This window comes from Aotus nancymaae, unplaced genomic scaffold, assembly GCF_030222135.1.
Source record: "Aotus nancymaae isolate 86718 unplaced genomic scaffold, 86718_ANA_hifiasm-v0.15.2.pri h1tg000057l, whole genome shotgun sequence".
Taxonomy (NCBI): domain Eukaryota; kingdom Metazoa; phylum Chordata; class Mammalia; order Primates; family Aotidae; genus Aotus; species Aotus nancymaae.
The window spans coordinates 31125795-31152905 of record NW_026988471.1 but is presented as its reverse complement, the minus strand read 5'-3'; the positions used below and the strand labels follow the sequence as shown (position 1 = coordinate 31152905).

The window sequence follows — 27111 nt, the reverse complement described above, 5'->3', positions numbered from 1 at the left end:
AGCACTGGGATTATAGGCATGAGTCACTACTCTTAGTTATAACATATTTTAAACTGCTTTTATTTTTAAATTGGCATTTTATTTATATAATTAAAATATAAAAAGTACAAAGAAGATATATAGTGTAAAGATTCTAAACTTAGAAAAAAAAGATTCTAAACTTGTCTCCCTGCCAGTCTTCCTCCTCAAAGACACCTATTATTATCAGTTTCTTGTTTATCTTTCCTATGTATATTTACGCAAATACAAGCAAATGAGTAGTGTATAGATGTGTATAGATGTGTGTATTCCTATTCTTTCCTCCTTTTTAATACAAATTGTAGCATACTATATACACTGTTGAATATCTTGCTTTTTCCCCTCATGAAGACCTCTAAACCATAAAATGCTTTGACTTAATGTTTAAGGCTACATAATATTTAATTACATAGATAACTGGGTTCCCTATACCCAGCAGGATCAGTTTCATCTGTTGCTAGAAATGTAAATTCTTGGGTCCTACCCTAGGCCTCCTGTATCAGAAACTCTGGAACTGAAGCAATATGTATTTTAACAAGACCTTCCAAGTAATTCTGATGTATGGTCAAGTTTGAGAATTCTATGGCATATATGTACCATAAATATGAGGTATACATGCCCCATAATTTATTTCATCATTCACATACTGATTTCCAATCTTTTGTACTGAATAACCTCATACACAACTCATTTTTAACCACAAAAATATATCTATACTATAAGTTACAAGAAAAGGAACTGCTATGTTTAAGGTTATGAGCATTTACAAATTTAATCGATATTGCCAAACTGACCTCAAGATGCTGCACCAATTTATATTCCCACCAGCAATGTATAAAAGTGCCTGTTTCCGTCTGGGCCTCATATCTCTAATCCCAGCACTTTGGGAGGCCGAGGTGGGCAGATCATGAGGTCAAGAGATTGAGACCATCCTGGCCAACATGGTGAATCCCTGTCTCTACTAAAAACAGAAAAATTAGCCAGGCGTGGTGGTGCATGCCTGTAGTCCCAGTTACTCAGGAGGCTGAGGCAGGAGAATCGCGTGAACCCAGGAAACGGAGGTTGCAGTGGGCTGAGATTGCACCACTGCACTCCAGCCCGGCGACAGAGCAAGACTCCAGCTCAAAAAAAAAAAAGTGCCTATTTCCCGCTGGTAGAGGTAGCTCACGCTTGTAATTCCAACACTTTGGGAGGCCAAAGCAGGATAACTTGAGCCCAGAAATTTGAGACCCACCTGGGCAACATAGGAAGACCGCATTTTTACAAAATATCAAAAAATTAGGCAATTGTGGTGGCACATGCCTGTGGTACCACCTACTCAGGAGGCTGAGATGGGAGGATTATTTGAGCTCAGAAAGTAAAGGCTGAGGCTGCAGTGAGCCAGGTCAAGCCACTGCACTCCAGCCTAAAAAAAATGCCTGTTTAGCCAAAACAATTTTGAAAAAGAACAAAGATAGAATATTCATACTTTCCAATTTCAAAACTTACTACAGAGTTGCAGTAATCAAGACTGATGGTACTGGCATAAAGGACCGACATACAGATCAATGGGACAGACCAAGAATAAACGTTCACATTTACAGTGAACTCATGCCTTTTTGTTGTTTTGTTTTTTGAGATGGAATCTTGCTCTGTTGCCCAGGCTGGAGCGCAGTAGCACAATCTCAGCTCACTGCAACCTCTGCCTCTTGGGTTCAAGCGATTCCCCTGCCCTGTCAGCCTCCTGGGTAGCTGGGACTAAAGGTTATGTCACCATGCCCGGCTAATTTTTGTATTTTAGTAGAGATGGGGTTTTGTCACATTAGTCAGGCTGGTCTCAAAATCTTGACCTCAGGTGATCCGCCAGCCTTGGCCTCCCACAGTGTGGGATTACAGGCATGAGCCACCACACTTGGCTCGTGAACTGGTTTTTGACAAAGGTATCAGGAAAATTCAATGGGGAAAGTAGTCTTTCAACAAATGATAATGGGGGTTATCTACATGCAAAAGAATGAATCTGAACCCCCGATCTCACATCATATACAAAAATTAACACAAAATGGATCAAAAGGCACAGTGGCTCAAGCCCATAATCCCAGCACTTTAGGCAGCTGAGGCAGGAGAATCGCTTGAACCCAGGAGGTAGAGGCTGCTGTGAGCCAAGATCATGCCAATGCATTCCAGCCTGGGCAACAGAGCAAGACTCCATCTTAAGAAAAAAAAAAAATCAAAGACCTAATTATAAGAGGAAAAACTATAAAACTCTTAGAAGAAAACATACCTATTGGTCAGGCACAGTAGCTCACGCCTGTTATCCCAACACTTTGGGAGGCCAAGGCAGGTGGACCACTTGAGGTCAGGAGTTTGAGACCAGCCTGGCCAACATGGTGAAACCCTGTCTCTAATAAAAATACAAAAAATTAGCCATGCATGGTGGTGCATGCTTGTAATCCTAGCTACTTGGGAGGCTGAGGCAGGAGAATGACTTAGACCCAAGAGGCAGAGCTTACAGTGAGTTGAGATCATACCATTGCACTCCAGCCTGGGTAACACAGCAAGACTTTGTCTCAAAAAAAAAAAAAATAAAGAAAGAAAATTTAACCACAAATTTTCATGATCTTAGATTAGGTCATGGTTTCCTAGACAAAACATTCAAAGCATAACCATCAAAGAAAAAGAGATAAACTGGACTTCTTCAAAATTGAAAACTTAAAAAAAAAATTGAAAACTTTTGGGCTTCAAAGGACTCCATCAAGTGAAAAGACAACCCACAGAACGTGAGAAAATTTCTGCAAAGCATGTATCTGATTTGTATCTAGAATATAAGAAACTCAACAATGAAAAGACAACTCAACTAAAAAATGGGCAAATTATATGAACAGGCAAGTCTCCAAAAAAGATATACAAATAATCAAGAAATACATGAAAAGATGTTTAACCTCACTCTTCATTAAGGAAATGCAAATCAAATGCAGGAAAACACCACTTCACACCTACTAGGATGACTATAATAAAATGATAATAATGAGAGTTGGTGAGGATATGGAGAAATTGGAATCCTTATACACTACCGGTAGAAATGAAAAATGCTGCATTCATTTGGAAAACAGTCTGACAGTTCCCCTCAGATGATTAAAGAGAGTTATATGATCCTGCAATTCTACTTCCAGGTATTTACTCAAGAGAAATGAAAATCTATGTCTAAACAAAAACATATACAAATGTTCACAGCAGCCGTACTCATAATGGCCAAAAAGTAGAAACAATCCTAAATGTCCATCAACTAAAGAACAAATAAAATGTGGTAGTGAATAAATAAATAAACAATAAAATGTGGTATGGCCATACAATTCAGCAATAAAAAGAAAGAGCATGAAACGCATCTCTACCAAAAATATAAAAAAGGCTAGCCAGGCATGGTGGCATGTATCTGTGGTCCCAGCTACTTGGGAGGCTGAGGCGGGAGGACTGCTTGAGACCAGGAGGCAGAGGTTTCAGTGGGTCAAGATTGTACCGCAGCACTCCAGCCTGGGTGACAGAGTAAGATCCCAACTCAAAAAAAAAAAAAAAAAAGAGTAACTATTGATATATGCTACAACAAAACAGAAAAGCATTATGCTAAGAAGACAGTCATAAAGGACTGTATATTGTATGATTCCACTTATATGAAATGTCCAGAGTAGGCAAACCTTTCAAGAGAAAAAAGAGTAGTAGTTGCCTAGGTTGGAGAAGAGAATGGAATGACTGGGAGAATGGAATGACTGCAGAGTAATAGCTAAGGGGAGTGGTTTTATTTTGAGGTAATGAAAATATTGTAGGATGGATATGGTGACTCACGCCTGTAATCCCAACACTTTGGGAGGCCAAGGTAGGCCAATCACTTGAGGTCAGGAGTTCAAGACCAGCCTAGCCAACACGGTGATACCTGATCTCTACTAAAACTACAAAAATTAGCTGGGCGTGGTAGTGCACATCTGTATTCCCAGCTACTTGGGAGTCTGAAGCAGGAGAATGGCTTGAACCTGGAAGGTGGAGGTTGCAGTGAGCTGAGATAGCGCCACTGTACCCCAACCTGGGTGACAGAGTGAGACTCTGTCTCAAAAAAAAAAAAGGAAAAGAAAATATTATAAAGTTGATTATGGTGATGAATACACAACTCTATGTATGAAGATACTAAAAGTTATTTTAAGGCATATGAATTATAATATCTCAATAAATTCATTTTTTTTTTTGAGACAGAGTCTTCCTCTGTTGCCCAGGCTGGAGTGCAGTGGTGCAATCTCAGCTCACTGCAACCTCCGACTCCTTGTTTCAAGCAATTCTCCTGCCTCAGCCTCCAGAGTAGGTGAGACTACAGGCGCCTGCCACCACGCCCAGTTAATTTTTGTATTTTTAGTAGAGACGGGGTTTCACCATATTGGCCATGCTGGTCTTGAACTTCTGACCTTGCACTCTACCTGCCTCGGCCTCCCAAGGTGCTGGGATTACAGGCATAAGCCACCTCACCTGGCCCAGTAAAGCCATTTTTTTAAAAAACAAAAGAGCACATGTTTCCCTAGCACACTCAATGACACAAGCATTCTCAAATATTTTAATCTTTCCCAATGTGATAGGCAAACCAGCATCTCAGAATAATTTTAATTTGCATTTCTCTTAGTGAAAATGAGCAACTTTTCATATCATTTATATTTCCTTTTCTGTAAACTCTGTATGAATTATAAATTTTTTCTTCCTTTTTTATTTTGTCTTTGTGTTATTAAATATTAGCAAAATTAGCCCTTTGATATATGAATTACAAATATCTTCTCAGGTTATTTTCTGTTTACAGTGACATTTGCTACCTAGAGTTTTTAACTTTAATATAATTAAATTTATAAATATTTTCTGTTTTGTTTTTCAGAAGAAGTTTCGCTCTTGTTGCCCAGGCTGGAGTATGGTGGCATGATCTCGGATCTCAGCTCACTGCAACCTCCACCTCCTGGGTCCAAGCGATTCTTGTGCTTCAGCCTCTGAAATACCTGGGACTACAGGCAAACACCACCACGCCTGGCAAATTTTGTATTTTTAGTAGAGACCGGGTTTTACCATGTTGGCCAGGCTGGTCTCAAACTCCTGACCTCAAGTGATCCACTCGCCTTGGCCTCCCAAAGTGCTGGGATTACAGGCATAAGCCACTGTGCTTGGCCTTGTTTTCTGTTTTTTCTTTTTTTAGAGACAGGGTCTCATTCTCTTGCCCAGGCTGGAGTACAGCAGCATGATCATGGCTGCAGCCTAGAACACCAGGGTTCAAGTAATCCTCCCACCTCAGCCTCCTGACTCCTGAACAGCTAGGATCACAGGCCCACTCCATCACATCTGACTATTTTTATTTTTTGTAGACATGAGATCTTGCTGTGTTGCCCAGGCTGGTCTTGAACTTCTGGCCTTAAGTGATCTTCCCACATCGGCCTCTCAAATTGCTGGGATTACAGGTATGAGCTGTGGCACTTGGCCCAATACTTTATTCTAAGTAATTTAAGTCTGTCACACAGCCTTTTATTCATTTTTTTGACATAAATTTTAGAATAAGCTTGAACTTCTGGCCTTAAGTCTAGTTTGATTAACTTAAGAGAGAATTGACTTTTTAAAAAAATGATTTGAAGTGTTCCTCTCTAAGTACATGATTTACCTTTTTTTTTTTAAGGTCTTTTTTGTCTTTCAGAATCATTTTGAAGTTATTTTCATAAATATCTTGTTTGTACACATCTTGTTAAGTTTATGCCTGGACATTTATCTTTTCTGTTTTTATGTAAATAAAAGGTTTTCTGTCTCTAATTACTGTTTTTTGTTGTTGTTTGTTTGTTTTTTGAGACAGAGTTTTGCTCTATCGCCCAGGCTGGAGTGCAGTGGCACGATCTCGGCTCACTGCAACTTCTGCCTCCTGGGTTCAAGCGATTCTCCTGCCTCAGCCCCCTGAGTAGCTGGAACTATAGGTGCATGCCACCAGGCCTGGTTAATTTTTGTATTTTTAGTAGAGATGAGGTTTCACCATGTTGGCCAGGTTGGTTATAAACCCCTGACCTCCAGTGATCCACCCGCTTCAGCTTCCCAAAGTGCTGAGATTACAGGCATGAGCCACCCCACCCAGCCTCTAATTACTGTTACATCTCTAATTACTGCTATTTGTGTGTTTGTTCTATATTGATAATTTTACTTATTTAGTATTTTCCTTTAAGCAAAGAAAACTTCTTCATAATCTACTTTTTCTCTCCATAGACATGGCTATTCCGGACATTTCACATAAATAAAATCATACAATATGTGGTTCTTTATGACTGTCTTCATAGTATAATGTTTTCATTGTTTTCTTGTAAGATATCAGCAGTTGTTCTTTTTATTGCTGAATTGTATGACTATACCACATTTCTACCAAATTCCTGATTGGCTCCAAAACATTAAGATTTCCTAAAAACTTACCTAAAAAGATCAAAAATGGTCAGATAAGTATAGGCAGTTAAAGCTGCAAAACAAAACAACAAAATGATTAAAATATTATTGAACCCTTTAAAAAAATACAGCAAGTCACCAAAATTATTTCTACCAGAGGTAACCATTACCAAAAGAACTTTTGAGTCACTGGCCAACCTCATATATTGGCAGTTATCTAACACATTTGATAAATACATGTAGCCAAAGTTGGTTAGTAGAAAAGCTTACTTTCCAACCTGATTTTTCCATTAGGAAAAGTGAAGCAATGAATGTTCAAAAGCCCTGTCACCATTTTTCTGCCTGCTTCTGTAATCTCAGCACTATTTCAAATGTATTGTTTGAATAACAGAACAAAAGAACAATGCATTAAAAAACATAAGACACAAGAAAAAATTACAGAATTCCCATTTTAAGGAAAAGTCAACAAACCTCAAAATCCAACTTATAAACTGCATAAAGTTCTAATCTATTACATTAAAAGCCCTGTCATCATTTGTCGGCCTGCTTCTGTAATCTCGGCACTATTTCAAATGTATTGTTTGAATAACAGAATAAAAGAACAATGCATTAAAAAATATAAGACATAAGAAAAAATTACAGAATTTCCATTTTAAGGAAAAGCCAACAAACCTCAAAATCTAACATATAAACTGCATAAAGTTCTAATCAATTACATTAAAAACAAATCTCTGGCCAGGTGTGATGGCTCATGCCTGTAATCCCAGCACTTTGGGAGGCCGAGGCGGGTAGATCACGAGGTGAGGAGTTAAAGACCAGCCTGGCCAACATAGTGAAACTGGGTCTCTACTAAAAATACAAAACAAAAAGAATTAGCCGGGCATGGTGACATGCACCTATAATCTCAGCTACTTGGGAGGCTGAGGCAGGATAATCACTTGAACCCAGGAGGCAGAGTGAGCCGTGAGCCAAGATCACATGACCACACTCCAGCCTGGGCAACAGAGCAAGACCCTGTCTTCAAAAAAAAAAAAAAAAACAAGAAACCAAAAAACCATAAATCTTCAAATAGATTTAACAATTTTTTTTTTAAATAACAGCTTATTTAAAATGATAATGGCTGGGCATGGTGGGTCACGCCTGTAATCCCAGAACTTTCCGAGGCTGAGGTGGGTGATCACTTGAGCTCAGGAGTTTGAGACCAGCCTGGGCAACATGGCAAGACCCCATTTCTATCTTAAAATGTATTTTAAAAAGAAAAAAACTTAAAAAAAAAAGATACTATCCTACCAAATGAACAAAATCTTATAGTTTACAGGGATGTTTTAAATATACTCCCTCATTGAAATCATTTGAGTTATATGCATTCCAGAATAATATATTCTTTGTAAAGGAAGATAAAGCTTTATTTCCAATGAGAAAAATAAAAGTGAAAATAATAAATCCATAAAAATACAAATGGTGACATACCTATACTATTAGTAGAACTGCACCACATAAGCAGGAAGCCAGTACACACCAAGTTTATTACACCAAAGAGCAGTATCTTCCAGGACTGTGAAAATAAAAATCACTCTTACGTGTACAGTAGTGATAAACTTCACAGGGTCTGTTTAAGTTGCTATAATTTATACTCTGATATTCTAAGGAATAAACATAACTTCCTACAAAAAGCCTGTCACACTTTCTGCAACTACCAAAATTATCATCAGCTAAGTTATTATAGTATACAAGAGTAAAAGAATAATTCCAGAAGGAGAGTTGTTCAAGAGAAAATAAATTCTGATATAGAAATTCTCAAATAGTTGAGAAAAATATACATGCATACGCATATCATTTTGTCTCTATACATACATACTATAGAAACTATGATGAAGCAAATGGGGCCAAATGTAAGCAATTGGTGAATCGGAATAAAGGGCATAATGATGTTCCTAAAAGTTACTAATCTTGGCCTGGTGCAATGGCTCACACCTGTAAGCTCAGCACTTTGAAAGGCCGAGGCAGGTGGATCACTTGGGGTCAGGAGTTTGAGACCGGCCTGGACAACATGGTGAAATCCCATCTCTACTAAAATAAAAAATTAGCCAGACATGGTGGCAGGTGCCTGTAATCCCAGCTACTTGGGAAGCTGAGGCAGAAGAATCACTTGAACCAGGGAGGTGAAGGTTGCAATGAGCTGAGATCGTGCCATTGCACTCCAGCCTGGATGACAGAACGAGACTCTAACTCCAAAAAAAAAAAAAAGTACTGACCTTGGTTGTTCAACATCAATCAAGTAAGGTGAGAAATAAGGACAGATCCTGATTTTGACAACACAGAGGTTACTGTTACCTTGTAAAAGCTGTTTATATGAATTAGTGGGGACTAGTGCCAAACCGGTCTGTGTTTAATAGACATGGGGAGAAGAGAAGGCAAATACAGAGAACTGACAATTCTTTTATGTTTGCTACAAAAGTAAGCTGAGAAATGAAGCAGCCCTGAGAGCAGAACTTATAACATGTAATTACGATGCAAGAAAGAGGAGAATGATGCAAGAAAAACAGTAATACAAGAAACAGAACAATTTAGGGACATCATCTTTCAGTAGGCAACAAGTGGAAGGATTGGCCTTATAGAGGAGAACTGAAAGCTTGTCCAGAGAAATAGGAGGGAAGGCAGAGTGGTGGCTGATGTGCTAATGATAGGATATAGAAGTTTTCTTCTGATTACTTCTTTTCCCTGGGTGAAACAGAAAGCAAGATCATTGAGTTAGGGTGAGGATGAAGAAGGTGTTAGAAGCTTGAGGATAGAAATGAAAGAACATGGTATGAAACAGCCATTAGGAAACTGGAAAATTGAATGAAAGAAGGAAATATAGAATGAAAGAAATATAGGTAGCACTAATGGTCTGTTTGATCATGAATTCAAAGTGAGACCAGTCAGCATGGTTTTGTTTCTCTCAGGTTATATTCAGTTGCTTTCATGCAAGTACAGAGTAGAAAGAAAGTGAACTTAATGAAAGTTAGGGATTTTCCAGGAATTATGACAGAGGGAAGGGGAGCACAAAAGAGTTAAGAGCACATAAAAGAAAATGATACTAGCTGTGAGTGGTGGTGGACCCCTGTAATCCCAGCTACTCAAGAGACTGAGGCAGGAGGATCCCTTGAGCCCAGGAGTTCAAGACCAGCCTGGATAATACAGCAAGATTCTATCTAAAAAAAAAAAGGAGGGAAATGATAATGATGAAGCATAGAATCTAAGTTTGATAAGGAAGCAAATGAGGATAAGGGAGTTGAAAAGTAGTAAAAAATGAGGATAAGGGAGTTGAAAAGTAGTAAAAATATGGCAGAGTTTCAACTGGAGTGCTCACTGGTACTGCTTATTATTGTTTCATTGAAGCTAGCTTTACTTAAAAGTCATCAAATATTTACTGGGTGCTTATATTGTACTTCTATAAAAGGGTGAGCAAAATAGAGATAGTCACGTCCCTCAGAGAGTTTATAATTTAGACAATTAGAAGCATGAAACACAATAACTAGAAGGTTTACACTGGTGGTCTAAAAGGATGGCAATTACATCTTTCTATTTAGAGTCTCAAAGCATGACATATTTTTCTTGCCTACATTAAAAATGAGAAAACATGGCTTTAGACTGGCTCCATTTATTTTTTTGAAATCTTAATAACAAAAAGCAATCACGAAACCATTTTTCTATAAAACACTTCAGAATTAGAATCAAAACTTTAACAGAAGCTTCCTACCAAAGCAAAACAATTCAACACCAAATGACTGCAATTTTACACTAAAAAAATACTTTTCTAACATAGAAAAATGAAAACAGTGTGGTGGGATCAAGAGTGATTTCTATTGCCTTAAAAATTATCTTTCTTTAATGTTATAATGTTGTTTGTGCAATAATTAAAATTGGGATTAAGGAATAACTTACCCTTCGGTCAGCTGCTACAAGTCTAAATTCCCGTAACAACTTGCCAAAAAAGGATCTTTGTGGTTTTCGAAAGAGATGAATTGTCCCCTTTCAAACAAACAAACAATATACAAATCACCATTTAAGTATTTAATCGTCTTCAGAGTTCCTATGATATAGTGGTTCCTACAATATGGTATGATATAGTGGTAATAATAACCAATATTTACTAAGTACTCAATATATGCCAAATACTTTTTCTAGACATGTTATGTATATTTATGGATTTAATATTCACAATAAACCTATGTGGTGGAGACAACTTTTAGTAAGTCATCCAAAGTCACAGAGCTAGTAAATGGCTGAGAAGAAATTCAAACCCAGGCTTTTTAGCTCCAGACCACACTCTTTATTTTTAAATGGAAAAGGCAATTTGAACTGAAAAAAATATTGTTTGCCAAATAGCTCTACTGGAAATTTCTACTGAAAATCCACCTAATTAAAGCTATATATATGGCTGTGTTTGGGGCTCCTGCCTGTAATCACAGCACTTTGGGAGGCCGAGGCAGAGGGATCACTTGAGGCCAAGAGTTCGAGACCAGCCTGGTCAACATGGCGAAACCCCGTCTCTACGAAGAATGTAAAAATTATATTCCAGATCTCTCCTGAAAAAAATAAAACTAAAAAAAAATTAGCTGGGTGTGGGGGTGCACGCCTATAATACTAGTCACTCAGGAGGCTGAGACAGGCCTCAGAATCTCTTGAGCCTGGAAGGTGGAGGTTGCAGTGAGCCAAGATCATGCCACTGCACTTTAGCCTGGACAACAGAATAAGACTCTGTCTCAAAAAGAAAAAAAAAAGCTATATATTTGAAAGTTCAGGCAACTATTACAGTAAAACCCCTGAGATTCTCTCTTAGGCATTCAATCAAAGTATCTGACATCCTGGCTAGTCTCCCTGGCCCCTGCTAGTATATAGTTTGGGGATAGTAAAGATAAGGCTCACCAATGAGAAAGGAGACCAAGTGGCAACTAGAGGGTATTTACCACCCATTTTGGGAAACCCAAACTTGGGAAACCATACGGAAAAGCCTTAGCAGAAAGGAGAGTTCAAACACATTTGAGAAATTAACCTACAACAAAGGCAGTATCCAATATCAGTGGGAGAAAATATGAGCTAGTCAATAACTGCTATTTTGATCAAGGTAATGCTGCACCCTTACCATACTCCTTACTCTAATTTATTATTTTTAAAATTGAATTACAGAATACTTGAAGAAAGTATGGCTGTATTATTTTATAACCTGGGAGTTGGAGAAGCCTTCCTTCATAGGACATAAAAGCCAAGAAGCTAAGCCAGGCGCAGTGGCTCACACCTGTAATCCCAGCACTTTGGGAGGCTGAGGTGGATGGATCACGAGGTCAGGAGTTCAAGACCAGCCTAGGCAACATGGCGAAACCCTGTCTCTACTAAAAATACAAAAATTAGCCAGGCATGATGGCACACACCTGTAATCCCAGCTACTTGGGAGCCTGAGGCAGGAGAATCACTTGAACCCAGGAGGTGGAGGCTGCAGTGAACTGAGATCGCGCCATTGCACTCTAGCCTGGGCAACAAGAGTGAAACTCCGTCTCAGAACAAAGAAGCTCTTAAAGGAAAAAAACTGATTAATTTTACTATATAATTTCATGGGTGAATATAATACCCTAAAGTGGGCAAAAAGCTTTAAGAAAGTCAAACTGTGAAAAAAAATTGTAATTCATTACAGACAACAGGCCAGTTTACTCTATACACAATGAGCTTCTACAAATTATTTTTAGAAAGATAAATAACCCAGTTTTAAAAGTTACACATTTATATAGCTGGCTAAATCAATACCTGCTCATTATTCACATTTGCTTTTGTGACTTTGTATTGTTAATGTGAAATCATGATTTCTGTTGACACTTTAAAAATAAAAATGGTATGCCTCTCCCTATAAAACAGTCACATCTACCTCTTGAACTTCAGTTCCAGCTGCTTTGGAGGAGGACAGTCTGATTTTAAATACAGGCTATACAGCAGACAGGATAGTCACTCTACTGCAGCCCCATCCTGCAGTGAAGGAGTGAATATCCTGTCTGCCGTATAGCCTGTATTTAAAATCAGACTGTCCCAAATTTGGTGAAAACCATTCCAGTCATTTTCCTATGATGTAGTATAGATAATGAGGCAGAAACTTCTGTCTGTGAAGAAAGCCAAAAAGGGTACTTTAAGTGTGTGGTATAATGAATCGAATTTGTGATGTTTACTGGTAAGAATGGGAATAGGCCAGGCTTGGTGGCTCATGCCTGTAATCTCAGCACTTTGGAAGGCCGAGGTGGGTGGACTATGAGGTCAAGAGGTCAAGACCATCCTGGCCAATATGGTGAAACCTCATCTCTACTAAAAATACAAAAATTAGCCGGGCATAGTGGCGCACGCCTGTGGTCCCAGCTACTTGGGATGCTGAGGCGAAGAATCACTTGAACCCAGGAAGCGGAGGTTGCAGTGAGCCAGGATTGCGCCACTGCACTCCAGCCTGGCAACAGAGCAAGACTCCGTATCAAAAAAAAAAAAAAAAAGAATGGGAATAATGCCAAAAGACTTGTGATCAATAATTGTTTCAGTTATCATTCACAAATAGCCTTTCATATGCTGAAAATTTGTCATGGCCCTGTTAATTTTTCTGGCATAAGTTTTTAAAAGCAAAACGCTATAGTTACTTTTAAAGAGAATATTTTGTCATTCCAAAGGAAAGTAACTGTCATTCCAGGGTGGAAAAATTCTTCACAATTTTCAATGGCCCATACACAGTAATTTGACTGCTAAGTGCCACATACTTAAAGTTTTGGATTTTAATTTTAACCAAATACTTTCCTAGATGGTAAAAGCCACAATCACTATACCAACCTTACTACATTTCTAACTCACTAAAGTTAGTCAATTTGACTCAAACACTGAAGCCCCAGAAAGCAGTGGAACTGAGGTATTAACAATTATAAATGTAAAAAACTTTTAGATCCAATGCAAGCATGGTTTTCCAACATAGTTAGCACCTAGAGAGCATTTAAGTGGTTATAAGAAGAGATAACTCATTTCTTCAAAGCTTAGACATATTAGTTGCATTAGGTTGAAACTCAGGAAAAGCAGGAAAAAAGGCCAAGCACTAGATATTTGGCATAAAAAAACAACAGCAGAGTGTTGATAATTGTTGATGCCAGGCGACAGGTACAAGGGGGCTCATATTATGGTCTCTCAACTTCTGTGTATGTATGAACATTTTCATAATATAAAGGTAATAAGATGACAAGGTAAAAAATACTTTAAAAAGTAAATAAAGCACCAGAAAAATATTACAATTTTATATTCAAATAAAGACCAGTATGTATATACAACCCTATGGCTCTACTAAGCTAATCCAGTTAAAAAAAAATATGCTATTTCTACTTTAGATGTTAATAAATGTTAATGTTAATAAATTTTTTTCTTGGTTGGCTATGGTGGCTCATGCCTGTAATCCCACCACTTTGGGAGGCTAAGGCAGGAGGATCACTTGAGCTCAGGAGTTCAAGACCAGCCTAGGCAATATACTGAGACTCTGTCTCTACAAAAAATTGAAAAGAAAAAAATTAGCCAGGCATGGTGGTTCACGCCTGTAGTCCCAGCTACTCAGGATGCCAAGGGGGGAGGATTTTGCATGAGCCTGGGAAGTCAAAGCTGTAGTGAGCCAGGACCACACCACTTTATTCCAGCCTGGGCGACAGTGTGAGACCCTATCTCAAAATAAAGAAATAAATATATACGTACATAGGTATAAATATTATACATGTATAAGATTTAAAAAATTCTGCTTAATACTGTTATTTTTGGACATCTGTTTAACTTCAGCCAACTTTAAGTTTCAGGTTAAGATAATCAACAAGGTTTCCAAGGGGCAGACAGTCACTTCTGACACCATCTTCATACTGAAAACAAAACAAAAATCCTAATGTTTGTATCACTCTTCCCAAAATTATATTGGTTCTCCACTGCTATCAAAATAAACTCCAAATTTTACAACCTGAATTTCCAGGTTTACAACTTAGCCTGTTTCTTTCCAGTGTTCTCTCTTACTCCAGATAGAAACCCTCAACTTCAGTCAAACTGGTCTACTCTTGTCTCATCATCATACCACTTTTGAGTGAAATGGCCAGATCTGTCTAACCCAAGCTCTTACTCATATAGTGACAAACAAGTATTAGATTAAGAGTAGGGCACAAAGTACTCAGTTTCATGTTTCACTTTTGACATGAAGTCTTCCTAGATCATTCCAAATATAGTGTTTGTTATGTGACTTATTTTGCATTAACCAAAGTATAGCCTTCACCTTGTTATCTTGCTTTGTAATATCTTAGTAACTTCACTAACGATAAGGGCTATTTTTCTTTATATTTTCTAAGAAAGCACTGTTTTCACATAGCATGTTCTTACTTTTTTCTCAATAGCCTTTAATATAAACCTTAAATACTGTTTCCCTGCATGACTAATACTAATGTTTCAAGCATAAAGATGTAGTGCCATAGGTTTTCAGTGTTTTATAAAACAGATGTTTATTGAAAACTTCCTCTGGGCCAGGCACTGTACAAGGTTCTAGGAATACCAGAGTGAAACATACAGGTCCTGCTCTCAATGAGCTTACAGTCTACAAAGTGAGAAAGACAAATAAATATACAATTTTTAACATAGTCTGCAAGGATTACAGATGTTACTGGTAAAAAGCAGAAGAGATCCAAGTTTAACTTTATTAAATTAGGGCTGTGAGTTAATGAAGGTGTATAATCTGAAAGACCTCTGAATTTTAATAACCTCTTATCCCTTTACCTTCAAATCCCTTCAAATCATCAGTATTACAGGCAAATTAAGTTTCCATTATATGTATTCACTTCATGCAGCTTTATGTAACAAAACTGGTGTGTGCATGTAAAAGCCCAAGGTACCACCAAAGCATAAAGGAGAAGCAACTAACAGGATACTGGAACATAGGGGAAAGGCTCATGAAAAACAATGAAGGATATATAAGGGTTATACTGATAAGGACAGCCAGTAGAGGACAGAAAAATTCAGGCAGATGGAAGGGCATATGCCAATTAGGTACAGAAGTCAATTCATACAGCATGATTTGCAATTTGTTCATGGTGGCCGAAATATGGATATTGCATACATGTATTCATTTAAAAAAAAAACAAAACCGGGTACGGTGGCTCATGCCTGCAATCCCAGCACTATGGGAGGCCAAGGTGGGTGGATCACGAGGTCAAGAGATCGAGACCATCCTGGCCAACATGGAGAAACTCCATCTCTACTAAAAATAAAAAATTAGCACACGCCTGTAATCCCAGCTAGTAGGGAGGCTGTGGCAGGAGAATCGCTTGAACCCAGGAGGTGGAGGTTGCAGTAAAGATCGCACCATTGCACTCCAGCGTGGGCAACAAGAGTGAAACTCCGTCTCAAAATAAAAAATAAAAAAAAAAAAAAAAAAAAAGGAGAGAAAAAAGAAGCTGTAAAGGTAAGAAGCTTGATAATGGATGGCTTGATGGCTTTGTATACCAAGCTAAACAGGACTTCATCTTGAGTGCTACAGAACAACAAAAAGAACATTCGAGCAAGGGAGTGATGTGGTCAAATTTTAGAAATATAACTCCGAGTACACGCTACACAATGATGACTGTTATTTATTTATTTATTTTGAGATGGAGTCTTGCCCTTTTGCCCAGGCTGGAGTGCAATCACACGATCTCGGCTCACTGCAACCTCTGCCTCCTGGGTTCAAGCAATTCTCTGGACTCAGCATCCCAAGTAGCTGGGATTACAGGCGCCCGCCACCATGCACAGCTAATTTATTGTATCTTTAGTAGAGATGGGGTTTCACCATGTTAGCCAGGCTGGTCTCGAAATTCTGACCTCGTGATCCGCCAGCCTCGGTCTCCCAAAGTGCTGGGATTACAGGCGTGAGCCACCGCGCCCGGCCAATGGTGAAAGTTTTGAAGAGTGTAACTGGCGGCTGTTTGATCATTAGCCAAAAAAGGGTAAACTTTTACCCATTTTCTTTGTGCAAAAGGACTACAGGAAACTTACAAAATATAAAGTGTGTGAATAAGACATTTTCCCGACCATATCCACTTAAGTAAAAAACTTAGTACAGTGACAAAAGTTTAGGCACAGAAATGTGGTCTCTTTCTCATACATAAGTTATGAATACGTACTCCAGGAATTTTTCTAATAAATCCATTTTCAAAAGGTACACCCCACTTTGACACTCGAAATCCCAACCAACTGCTTATCGTTAAAGTTCAGAGTTATATATTTGAGCTCTAAAGGCAAAGAATGACTAATTATAACAAATTTGAGAGAAAACACCATATCCCAACAACCAAACGTCCTATTGTGTCTTCCTCTAGTTTCTACAAACGCAGAAATAAAGCAGCAATAAGATGTTCTATCAACACCTTGACTTTCTGTAGTTACTGCGATTATCAAAGTTGATACTGTAATCAGGCTACTTAATATTTAGTAAAGCCAAGTTGCAGAGTGAGGCGTCTGCCTTAAAACCCTATTACTAACCTTCTTTGTCTTCCGCTGGCGTTACCGCCACTGCTCTAAGAATCACGATTACAGTTCTTGCTGTGGACTTGTTTTCAGATTTTTTGTTGGTGGTCTAGTTGCTGACGCTGGCAAAAACTTTTATTACATTAAAGAAATCTCAGCAGAAAGAAGTCAGAAACTCGCCAGGAGCTGAAAGCTCAGCCTGCAGCGGGGCTGGGATCCTGAGCACTCACGGAACAAGGTGAGGGGCCGAGAGGGACCAGAACTCTGAGGGGAATATTTTGGGAGACAGACGCTCCTGCCAAGGGACCCGACTTCAACTCCAATGACCCCCTCCTCTCGGTGGTTGATGGATTTCAAGGCCGCTTCGGGAACAGATAAGATAAGCCGAATCACCTACAGCCGAAACCCTCACCCCGCCAGCCAACTCACCATGATAAGGAGCTGCACAGCTCCCGCCGGAAGTCGTTCTAGGTGCTCGTGTTTTCCCAGAACGGAAGGGGTGGGGCACCAGAGGGCGATTGGCTGTAAAGAAGGCGTGGAAGGAAGTGCGTGCCCTGGCCTCCGGGTCCTGCCCCCTTCCCGGCTTCCCCTGCACTCCTTGGCGGTAGGCGGCTAGAGTGGCTCTCTCTGAGCCCTCTGAACCCTCTGAGCGATTGGTCGGGACTTCAAGCGTTGAGGCCAAGGGCAAAGCAAGGAGCAATGAGGAGTTTTTCGTTATGTTAGAAAAATTTCGTTGAGTGCTGAGACGCTTTTACATTGTTGTATGATTTAGCCTTAAGAAAACAGTATTCCAGTTTTACAAGTGAGGAAAGAAGAAGATTAAGAAATTTGTCTCGGCTGGGCGCGGTGGCTCACTCCTGTTAATCCCAGTACTTTCGGTGGCGAGGCAGGCGGATCACTTGAGGTCAGGAATTCGAGACCAGCCTGGCCAACATGGCGAAACCGCGGCTCTACTAAAAATACAAAAATTAGCCGGACGTGGTGGCAGGGCGCCTGTAGTCCCAGCTACTCGGGAGGCTGAGGCAGGAGGATCGCTTTAACTCAGGAGGCGGAGGTTGCAGTGAGCCGAGATCGCGCCACGGCACTCCAGCCTGGGCGACAGAGCGAGACTCCATCTCAAAAAAAAAGAAACGTTACTTGATTCATACATCTAGTTTGCTGTAGTAGCAGAATTTGAACTCGGGCTAATGGTCTACTTATTAAAATACTATTTGAATTCTCTAAAATTAATACTATTACAGAAGTAATGTTAATTAGAAAACTTGGAAAATAAACATTAAATTCATTCGATAAAGATTGAATCAGTAGCATGTGTGTTTGTCAGGTACTGGCCTTGTGGAAATTATATTCTGGTAAGAAGAGACAGAAGTAGGGATAAATAATTTTTTTTTTTTTAAGACGGGGTTTCACCATGTTGGTGAGGCTAGTCTTGAACTCCCGACCTCAGGTGATCCGCCCGCCTTGGCCTCCAAAGTGCTTGGATTACAGGCGTGAGCCACCACGCCCAGTCCAGGTAAATAAAATTATTTAAGATGTTTCATATACTCCTTATGCACATAGCCTCAGGGTAATTTTATGCAATTTTAAAAAGCGTGTGTGTATCGAACAAAATTTTGACTACAATTTTTTTTTTTTTGAAGCAGAGTCTCGCAGTGTCGCCAGGCTCCAGGCTGGAGTGCAGTGGCGCGATCTTGGTTCACGGCAACCTCCACCTCCCGCGTTCAAGCAATTCTGCCTCAGCCTCCCGAGTAGCTGGGACTACAGGCGCCCTGCCACCACGTCCGGCTAATTTTTGTATTTTTTAGTAGAGACAGGGTTTCACCATGTTGGCCAGGATGGTCTCGATTTCTTGACCTCGTGATCCCCCCGCCTCCGCCTCCCAAGGTGCTGGGATTACAGGCGTGAGCCACTGTGCCCGGCGAACTACAACTTTTCACATGTGGTCAGGTGTGGAATTTTCCACTGTGGCATCATGTTAATGATCAGAAAGTTAGATTTTTGGAGCGTTTTAATTTCAGATGGTTGGATTAGGGATGCTAAACATGTATTGCTGTACAGAACAACTGGGTGGGTGTAGTGCTCACACCTGTAATCCCAGCACTTTGGTAGGTCAAGGGGGAAAATCCCTTGAGGTCAGGAGTTGGAGATCACGCTGGGCAATATAGGAAGATCCTGTCTCTACAAAAATAATCTAAAAAGAAACAGCAACTGGGTAGCCAATTTAGGATGGTGGTCAGAGAAAACTCCTCTAAGGAGATGACATTTAATATCTGAATGACGAAAGTCTTTTTGTGAAGATTTTTCCAGGCAGAATGAACAGCTAGTGTGAATACTGTAAGTCAAATTGTACAGGGTATTTTAAGATCTTAAAGAAGCCAGTAACCCGGGCGCGGTGGCTCACGCCTGTAATCCCAGCACTTTGGAAGGCCGAGGCTGGTGGATCACGAGGTCAAGAGATCGAGACCATCCTGGTCAACATGGTGAAACCCCGTCTCTACTAAAAATACAAAAAATTAGCTGGGCATGGTGGCACGTGCCTGTAATCCCAGCTACTCAGGAGGCTGGGGCAGGAGAATTGCCTGAACCCAGGAGGCGGAGGTTGCGGTGAGCCGAGATCGCGCCATTGCACTCCATCCTGGGTAACAAGAGAGCGAAACTCCGTCTCAAAAAAAAAAAAAAGAAGCCAGTAAGTCTGGAGTTTTGTGCTTGAGAGGAAAAAATGAAGACATCTAAGTGCTAGACAGGCCAGATCAAGCAAGCAGGAATTTCTAAATTAGTGGTAAAGTGCTTTTTTTCTTTTTCTTTTTTTTCCTCTCTAAGAGAGAAAAAAAGCCAGAGAATGGCTTTAACAAGGAGTGATTTTTACATTTTAAAAAAGATTACTGTGGACTGAGCATGGTGACTCATGCCCAGTCTTTGAAAAGATTAACTAAATCCAAAGCAAGCTAAAGGAAGAAAATCATAATTGGAGAGGAAAGAAAGAGAAAATCAACAAAACCCGAAGTTAGTTCTTTGAAAAGATTAACAAAATTGACAAAACTTTAGCTAGACTCACCAAGAAAATGAGAAGACAAAATTACTAAAACCAGGAAAAATAGAAATTACTACTGATCTTTCGGAAATAAGGATTATAAGAGAATACTATAAACAATTGTATGCCAATAAATTAGATAATGAGATAAAATGGACAATTTTTTTTTTTTTTTTTTTTTTTTTGAGATCGAGCCTCCCTCTGTCACCCAGGCTGGAGTGCAGTGGCACAATCTTGGTTTACTGCTACCTCTGCCTCCTGTGTTCAAGCGATTAAATCTCCTGCCTCACTCAGCCTCTTGAGTAGCTGAGACTACAGGCGCCTGCCACCACACCCAGCTAATTTTTTATTTTTAGTAGAGCCAGGGTTTTACCATGTTGGCCAAGCTGGTCTCAAACTCCTGACCTCAGATGATCTACCCGCCTTGGCCTCCCAAAATGCTGGAATTATAGGTGTGAGCTACTGCACCTGGCCTGGAGAGGTACCTTTAAACCACATAAATATCACATTTCTCATTATGCTTGTAATTTGTTTATGTATATATTCATATATTTACATGAACTCATGGTTTATTTCATCTGATGGGTTATATATAATTACTACAATTATTTATTTTGACACTCACATTTGTCCAGTGGGAACCCTTTTAATCTGTGTGTCATTTCAATGATTCATCCTTATCATTCTTTTGGCACTTCTTTTCTGGCACAAGATTTTCCAAGCTCATGTATTTTCTCTACCCCAGCCCTGAATTTAGCCATTTTATCAAGGAGCCTTGGTTCCTTTTTTTATTTTTTATTTTCCCCATTTTTTAAGGCACTTGGAACTCTAGATGGCAAGTTGGTTCCTTTAGTTGATGTTATGGACTGAATGTTCGTGTCCCTCAAATTCATATGTTGAAGCTTTCACCAGCAATGTGATGGTGTTTGGCAATTCGGCCTTTGGGAAATACTTAAGGTTAGATGAGATAATGAGGATGGTACCTTCAGGATGGGATTGTGACTTATAACAGGGGACACCAGAGAGCTTGTGCTCTCTGCCATATGAGGACATGGTGAGAAGGTGGCCATCTGCAAGCCAGGAAGAAAGCTCTCACCAGAAACCAAATTGGCTGGTACTTTAATCTTGGACTTCCAAGCTTCTAAAACTGTGAGGATAAATTTCTGTTGTTTAAGCTGCCCAGTCTATGGTATTTTGTAATGCAGCCCAAGCAGACTAAGACAGTGAACTATTTGGAAGGCAAGATATGGGTACTATATGTGCTCATTACTACTGATAGTAATAACTGCTCCAAGTCCACCTTGGTGGACAGACTAGGGAATATATATATTTAGACACATATACGCGTGTGTATATTTATATGTTTATGTCTATATTTCCTCTATATATATTATTTATTTCGAAAGAGGATCTTGCTCTGTCGCCTGGGCTGGATGTAGTGGCATTATCTTGGCTCACTGCAACCTCTGCCTCCCAGGTTCAACTGATTCTCATGCCTCAGCCTCCCAAGTAGGTGGGACTACAGGTGTGCACCACCACACTTGGCTAATTTTTGTATTTTTAATAGAAATGGGGTTTTGCAGTATTGGCTAGGCTGGTCTCAAACTCCTGACCTCAAGCGACCTGCCTGCCTCAGCCTCCCAAAGTGTTGGGATTACAGGTGTGAGCCACTGCGCCCGGCCAATATTTCATCTATTTTTATAGATTTTAAACCATGAATTCACACTTAAACACAATTCAAGCTGAACTCCAGGTTTCATTCTAGTTTCCCCCTTTCTTCCTTCTTTTTCTTTTCTTCCTTTCCTTTCTCTTTTTCTTTTTTTCTTTTTTTTTTTTTTTTTTTTGAGGTAGAGTCTTGCTCTGTCACCTAGGCTGGAGTGCAGTAGTACAATCTAGGCTCACTGCAACCTCCACCTCCCAGGTTCAAGCGATTCCCCTGCCTCAGCCTCCTGATTAGCTGGGACTACAGGCGCATGCCACCATGCCCAGCTAATTTTTTGTATTTCAGTAGAGATGGGGTTTCACCATGTTGGCCAGGATGGTCTCGATCTCCTGACCTCATGATCCACCCACCTCGGCCTCCTTAAGTGCTGGGATTAGAGGCGTGAGCCAACGAGCCTGGCCACCACCCCTTTCTATAATTACCTTCTCTGATGGTGAGAAACCTGGCTTCCACTATGGTTACTATGTTCACTTTATTCAATCGTCTTTGGTATGCAACCAATCTACCATCTCTGCTGACACTCTTACCCCATACAGACACTCCTCTCTGTGCTTGAGCTTATTCCTTATTCCAGGTTGCCCCATCCACCATGTAAATAACTGCCTCACTCTGTCCCTGACATCTCATACCTACCTGTCCATCATTGTAGACACTGTCTTCACTCTATTAGGTCTCTGACACCCAAATTTAGGCTTCCATAGGTCCCCCTCTACCCAATGTAAGCACTTTGATCTGAATCATTGTGCAGAAGAGTGCCTGAGGCTGCTATCCCTAGAAAGGCCTGCTGGCAACGTTGGCCCTTGACAGGTATCTGGGAACTTGAAGTTGAGAAGAGATTCCTTCTATTCTCTAACAAGCTTATTATCCCTAACAGTGAGGCATAACAGTTTCACATGCTGTCACTTGTTGCTGGAGTGACATCCTGTGTAACTTGACTAGGAGAGAACTCTTAGAAGCTGGTACTTGGTTTCCTCTGAACTTCACTTAATTCCCTTTTTTCCCTTTGCTGAATTTGCTTCATATCTTTTTGCTCTAATAAATCATTGTTGGGAGTAAGACTCTATGCTGAGTCCTGTGAGTGCTCCTAATAAATCATCAAACTTCCACATAGTCTTGAGGGCTCAGCGACCTAATGCATTTAAAACAATAGTTTGGGCAGGGTGCAGTGGCTCATGCCTGTAATCCCAGCACTTTGGGAGGCTGAGACAGGAGGATCACTTGAGCCCAGGAGTTTGAGACTACAGGGAGGTATGATTGCACCACTGCTATCCAGCCTGGGGTGACAGAGACTCTGTCTCTAAAAAAAAAAACCCCTGACCCCCTGAAAAAAAAAACAAAAAACCCATAACTGTTGTTCAGGAAGGAGGAAGGTAAGCAGTTTACTTAGTGACATTACTTCATTTCAGCCCTACCATCCCATTGTTTTGCCTTACTGTTGTTTATTCTCTTTTCCTTTCCTCGATTTCATTTGACCAATGACATAATCCTTAGTAACCCATTTTATCTTCTCTAATGGCTTTTTAGATCTACTGCACTGTTTTTTTTAGTGACGGGGTGAGAGATTACAAAATGCATTCTTATCACAATCTATCTTACACTAATACTATCACACTTTGTGTACAATGTAATATTATTTCAATATAATTACATTTATCACCCCCTCTGTCCCTTCATGCTATTTCTGTTCCATATTTTATGTATACATATAAACACTGAAATATTATTTTTGTTTGCTTTAAACAGCAAGGATATTTAGAAAAATAAAAAAGGAAAATGTCTTTCTTATTTACTAACATTTTTATCATTTCAAAGTTCTTAATTCCATTCTGGAGATACAGGTTCCCATTGAGAAATCCATTTACTGATAAGTCCATCCAATGAAAATTTTAATTTCAGATATTGTTTTTCACTTCAGATTTATATTTTCCTTCAGTCTGAAGAATTTCTTAAAGCATTCCATATCATGTCAGTCTACCAGCAACAAATTCTGTTTTCATTTAGAAAATATTTTGTCTTAATTTTTTCAAGAGAGAGGGACTCACTCTGTCCCCCAGGCTGGAGTGCACTAGCATTGTCACAGCCCATGCCCAGCTAATTTTATTTTTTGTGTGGGGTCTCACTAGGTTGCCGAGGCTCGTCACTCATGGCCTTAAGGGATTCTCCTGCCTCAGCTTCCCAAAGTGTTGGGATTACAGGCATAAGCCATTGAGTCTGGCCATTGCCTTAACATCTTGAAGGATATTTTAACTGGATACAGATTTTTTTTTTTTTTGAGACAGAGTCTCACTCTGTCACCTAGGCTGGAGTGCAGTGGCACTATCTCGGCTTACTGCAACCTCTGCCTCCTGGGTTCAAGCGATTCTCCTGCCTCAGCTTCCCGAGTAGCTGGGATTACAGACATGCGCCACCACGCCTGGCTAATTTTATATTTCTAGTAGATGGGGTTTCTCCATGTTGGTCAGGCTAGTCTCGAACTCCTGACCTCAGGTGATCTGCACACCTCAGCCTCCGTAAGTGCTGGGATTACAGGTGTGAGCCACCGCAACCGGCCTGGATACAGAGTTTTAAGTTAACCTTTGTTGTTTAATCTTTCCACCTTAAAGATGTCATTCCATCATTTTCTGAATTCCATCATTTCTGATGTTAACTATCACTCTTGTTTATCTAATGTAATGCTATTCCTTCCCACTCCCCACCTTGGTTGCTTTTAAGATTTTTTTTTTTTTTTTTTTTTTTGGCAATGTGATGTACTCAGATGTAGTCTTTGTTGTATTTATTCTGCTTGGGGGTTCACTGAACTTCTTAGATCTGTATGTTGGTGTCTTCCAACACTTTGGGGAAAATTTCAGGCATTATTGCTTCAAGATTTCTCTTGCCTTATTCTCTTCCTTTCCTTCTCTGCTTCAAATTACAGGAACTGATAAGGTCCCAAAGGTCTCAAACCTCTGCTATTTTTTTTTCCTTTCTGTGCTTTGGTTTGATAATCTACTTGCTTTTTCAGTCTTTCCTCTGTTGTGCCTAGTATATACTGTTAAGTCCGTCCAATGAAATTTTTAATTTCAGATATGTTTTTTTTAATTACAAGACTTTTCATTGGGTTTTATTATTTTTTAAATTTTTATTTATTTTTTTAGATGAGGTTTTGCTTATGTTGCCCAGGTTGGAGTGCAACGGTGTGCTTGGCTAACTGCAACCTCTACCTCCCAGGTTCAAGTCATTCTCCTGCTTCAGCCTCCCGAATAGCTGGGATTATCAGCATGCATCACCATGCTTGGCTAATTTTGTATTTTTAGTAGAGACAGAGTTTCACCATGTTGGTCAGGCTGGTCTTGAACTGACCTCAAGTGATCCACTCACCTCAGCCTCCCAAAGTGCTGGGATTACAGGTATGAGCCACTGTACCTGGCCTCCATTGGGTTTTTAATTCCTATTTTTCTGCTAAAACTCCCAATCTGTTCACCCATTATCTCTTTTCTTGTAAATTCTTTAAACATATTTTAAAGCTATTTTAAAATCACTCTCATAGAGGTCACTTGTGCATTTGCTTCAATGTATTTTCTATCGAGTATGGTATGGACCACATTTTTTTTTTTCCATCAGGGAAGTTGAGTCAAAAAGATCACATAATTTTTCAATGCATACTTAATACTTGTTTATTATGTACTGAGCTTTGGGGATATGCTGACTCTGAATTGTTTTCTTCTTAAAAATATTGTGTTTTGTTCTAGTTTTAAATTACTAATGGATAACTTTGATGCTGTGAGATCTGATTTTAAGCTTCGTTACAGTGAGTTTCTTTCCATTTTGTCCTTAGTACTAAAGCACAGCCTTTTGTTCTTGGATGCTTTAATTCTTCCTTAAGGAATGGTATTTTGGGGGTTCAATGTGAAACACCAAGTATTTACTTAGTCCTTTTTTTTTTTTCTTGAGATGGAGTCTTGCTCTGTCTCCAGGCTGGAGTGCAATGGTGTAGTCTCGGCTCATTGCAACCTCCGACTCCTGGGTTCAAGTAATCCTTCTGCCTCAGCCTCCTGAGTAGCTGGGACTACAGGCGTGTGCCACCACACCCGGCTAATTTTTGTATTTTTAGTAGAGACGGGGTTTCCCCATGTTGGCCAGGATGGTCTCGATCTCTTGACCTTGTGATCTGCCCACCTCAGCCTCCCAAAGTGCTAGGATTACAGGCGTGAGCCACCACGCTGGCTACTCAGTCCTTCTTAGTGGAATTTGAATTACGAACTGTTTGTCCTTGAGCAGCTACAATCTCTGCTGAATTCTTTAGACTCTAACTTGCTTTCTGCTGGGTTTCTTTAAATAATCACACTGCACAAACAATTTGGGAATCCACCAAGGATTTGGAAGGAATATGTAGGCAGATTTTAGGGCTTACTCTCTGAGGCACTCTCCTTCCCAAAATTTCTCTTCTAATTTTCAGGTGTTCTAGAAGTCCCAAATGACTCCTCAGCCCATCAAGACTACCACATTCAACTTGAATTCTATCCCCAAGTAAACTGCACAAACTGGAATTACCCTATGGGTAAAAAAGCTGGTTAAGGTGAATCTCTTTATTTTTTGAGACAGGGTCTCTGTAACCTGGGCTGGAGTGCAGTGGTGTGATTTTGGCTCACTGCAGCCTCCTCCTCCTGGGCTCAAGCAATCCTCCAACCTCAGCCTCCTGAGTAGCTGGGACTATAGGCATGGGCCACCAAACCTGGCTAATTTTTAGGTTTTTTTTTTTTTTTTTTTTTTTTCCTGCAGAAAACAGCTCTCCCTATATCCCCCGGCCTGGTCTCGAATTCCTGGGCATAAGCGATTCTCCCATATTGGCCTCCCAAAGTGCTGAGTTTACAGGCATGAGCCACCACACCCAGCCTGAATCTTTTCCAATATAGGACTCTGCAGTTTCTGCCTTGTTTTGATTGCTCTGCAAAGCTGCCTAATCATTGCTTTCTATATTTTGTTAAGAGTTTATAAAGGCGGGCCGGGCGCGGTGGCTCACGCCTGTAATCCCAGCACTTTGGGAGGCCGAGGCGGGTGGATCACAAGGTCAAGAGATCGAGACCATCCTGGTCAACATGGTGAAACCCCGTCTCTACTAAAATACAAAAAATTGGCTGGGCATGGTGGCGTGTGCCTGTAATCCCAGCTACTCAGGAGGCTGAGGCAGGAGAATTGCCTGAACCCAGGAGGCGGAGGTTGCGGTGAGCCGAGATCGCGCCATTGCACTCCAGCCTGGGTAACAAGAGCGAAACTCCGTCTCAAAAAAGAAAAAAGAAAAAAAAAAAAAAAAAAAAAAAAAAAAAAAAAAAGAGTTTATAAAGGCTACTGACAAGAGAGTTAGTCCAATACACGCACTCCTTCATTATCAGACTGCAACCCCTAAAACATCAAAAAGTTTTAAAGTAAAAAAGTAAAGGCAAAA

At 40.0% G+C, this 27111-nt stretch overlaps 1 protein-coding gene across 3 annotated transcripts in view; it reads right to left on the bottom strand.

Annotated features, from left to right (window-relative positions):
• Positions 1 to 17416, bottom strand: part of SLC30A6 (solute carrier family 30 member 6) — a 62778-nt gene extending 45362 nt beyond the window's left edge. The window contains exons 1-4 of one of the 3 annotated variants that reach the window (XM_012475460.2): positions 17365 to 17416; positions 10351 to 10437; positions 7894 to 7978; positions 6454 to 6496 (exon numbers count right to left, since the gene is read on the bottom strand). In XM_012475460.2, coding sequence (XP_012330883.2) covers positions 6454 to 6496; positions 7894 to 7978; positions 10351 to 10437; positions 17365 to 17367 — 218 coding nt within the window. In that variant the 5' untranslated portion in view covers positions 17368 to 17416. The other 2 variants (XM_012475461.2, XM_012475459.3) reach the window with 2 other exon arrangements.
• Between the last annotated feature and the right edge of the window lie 9695 nt (positions 17417 to 27111).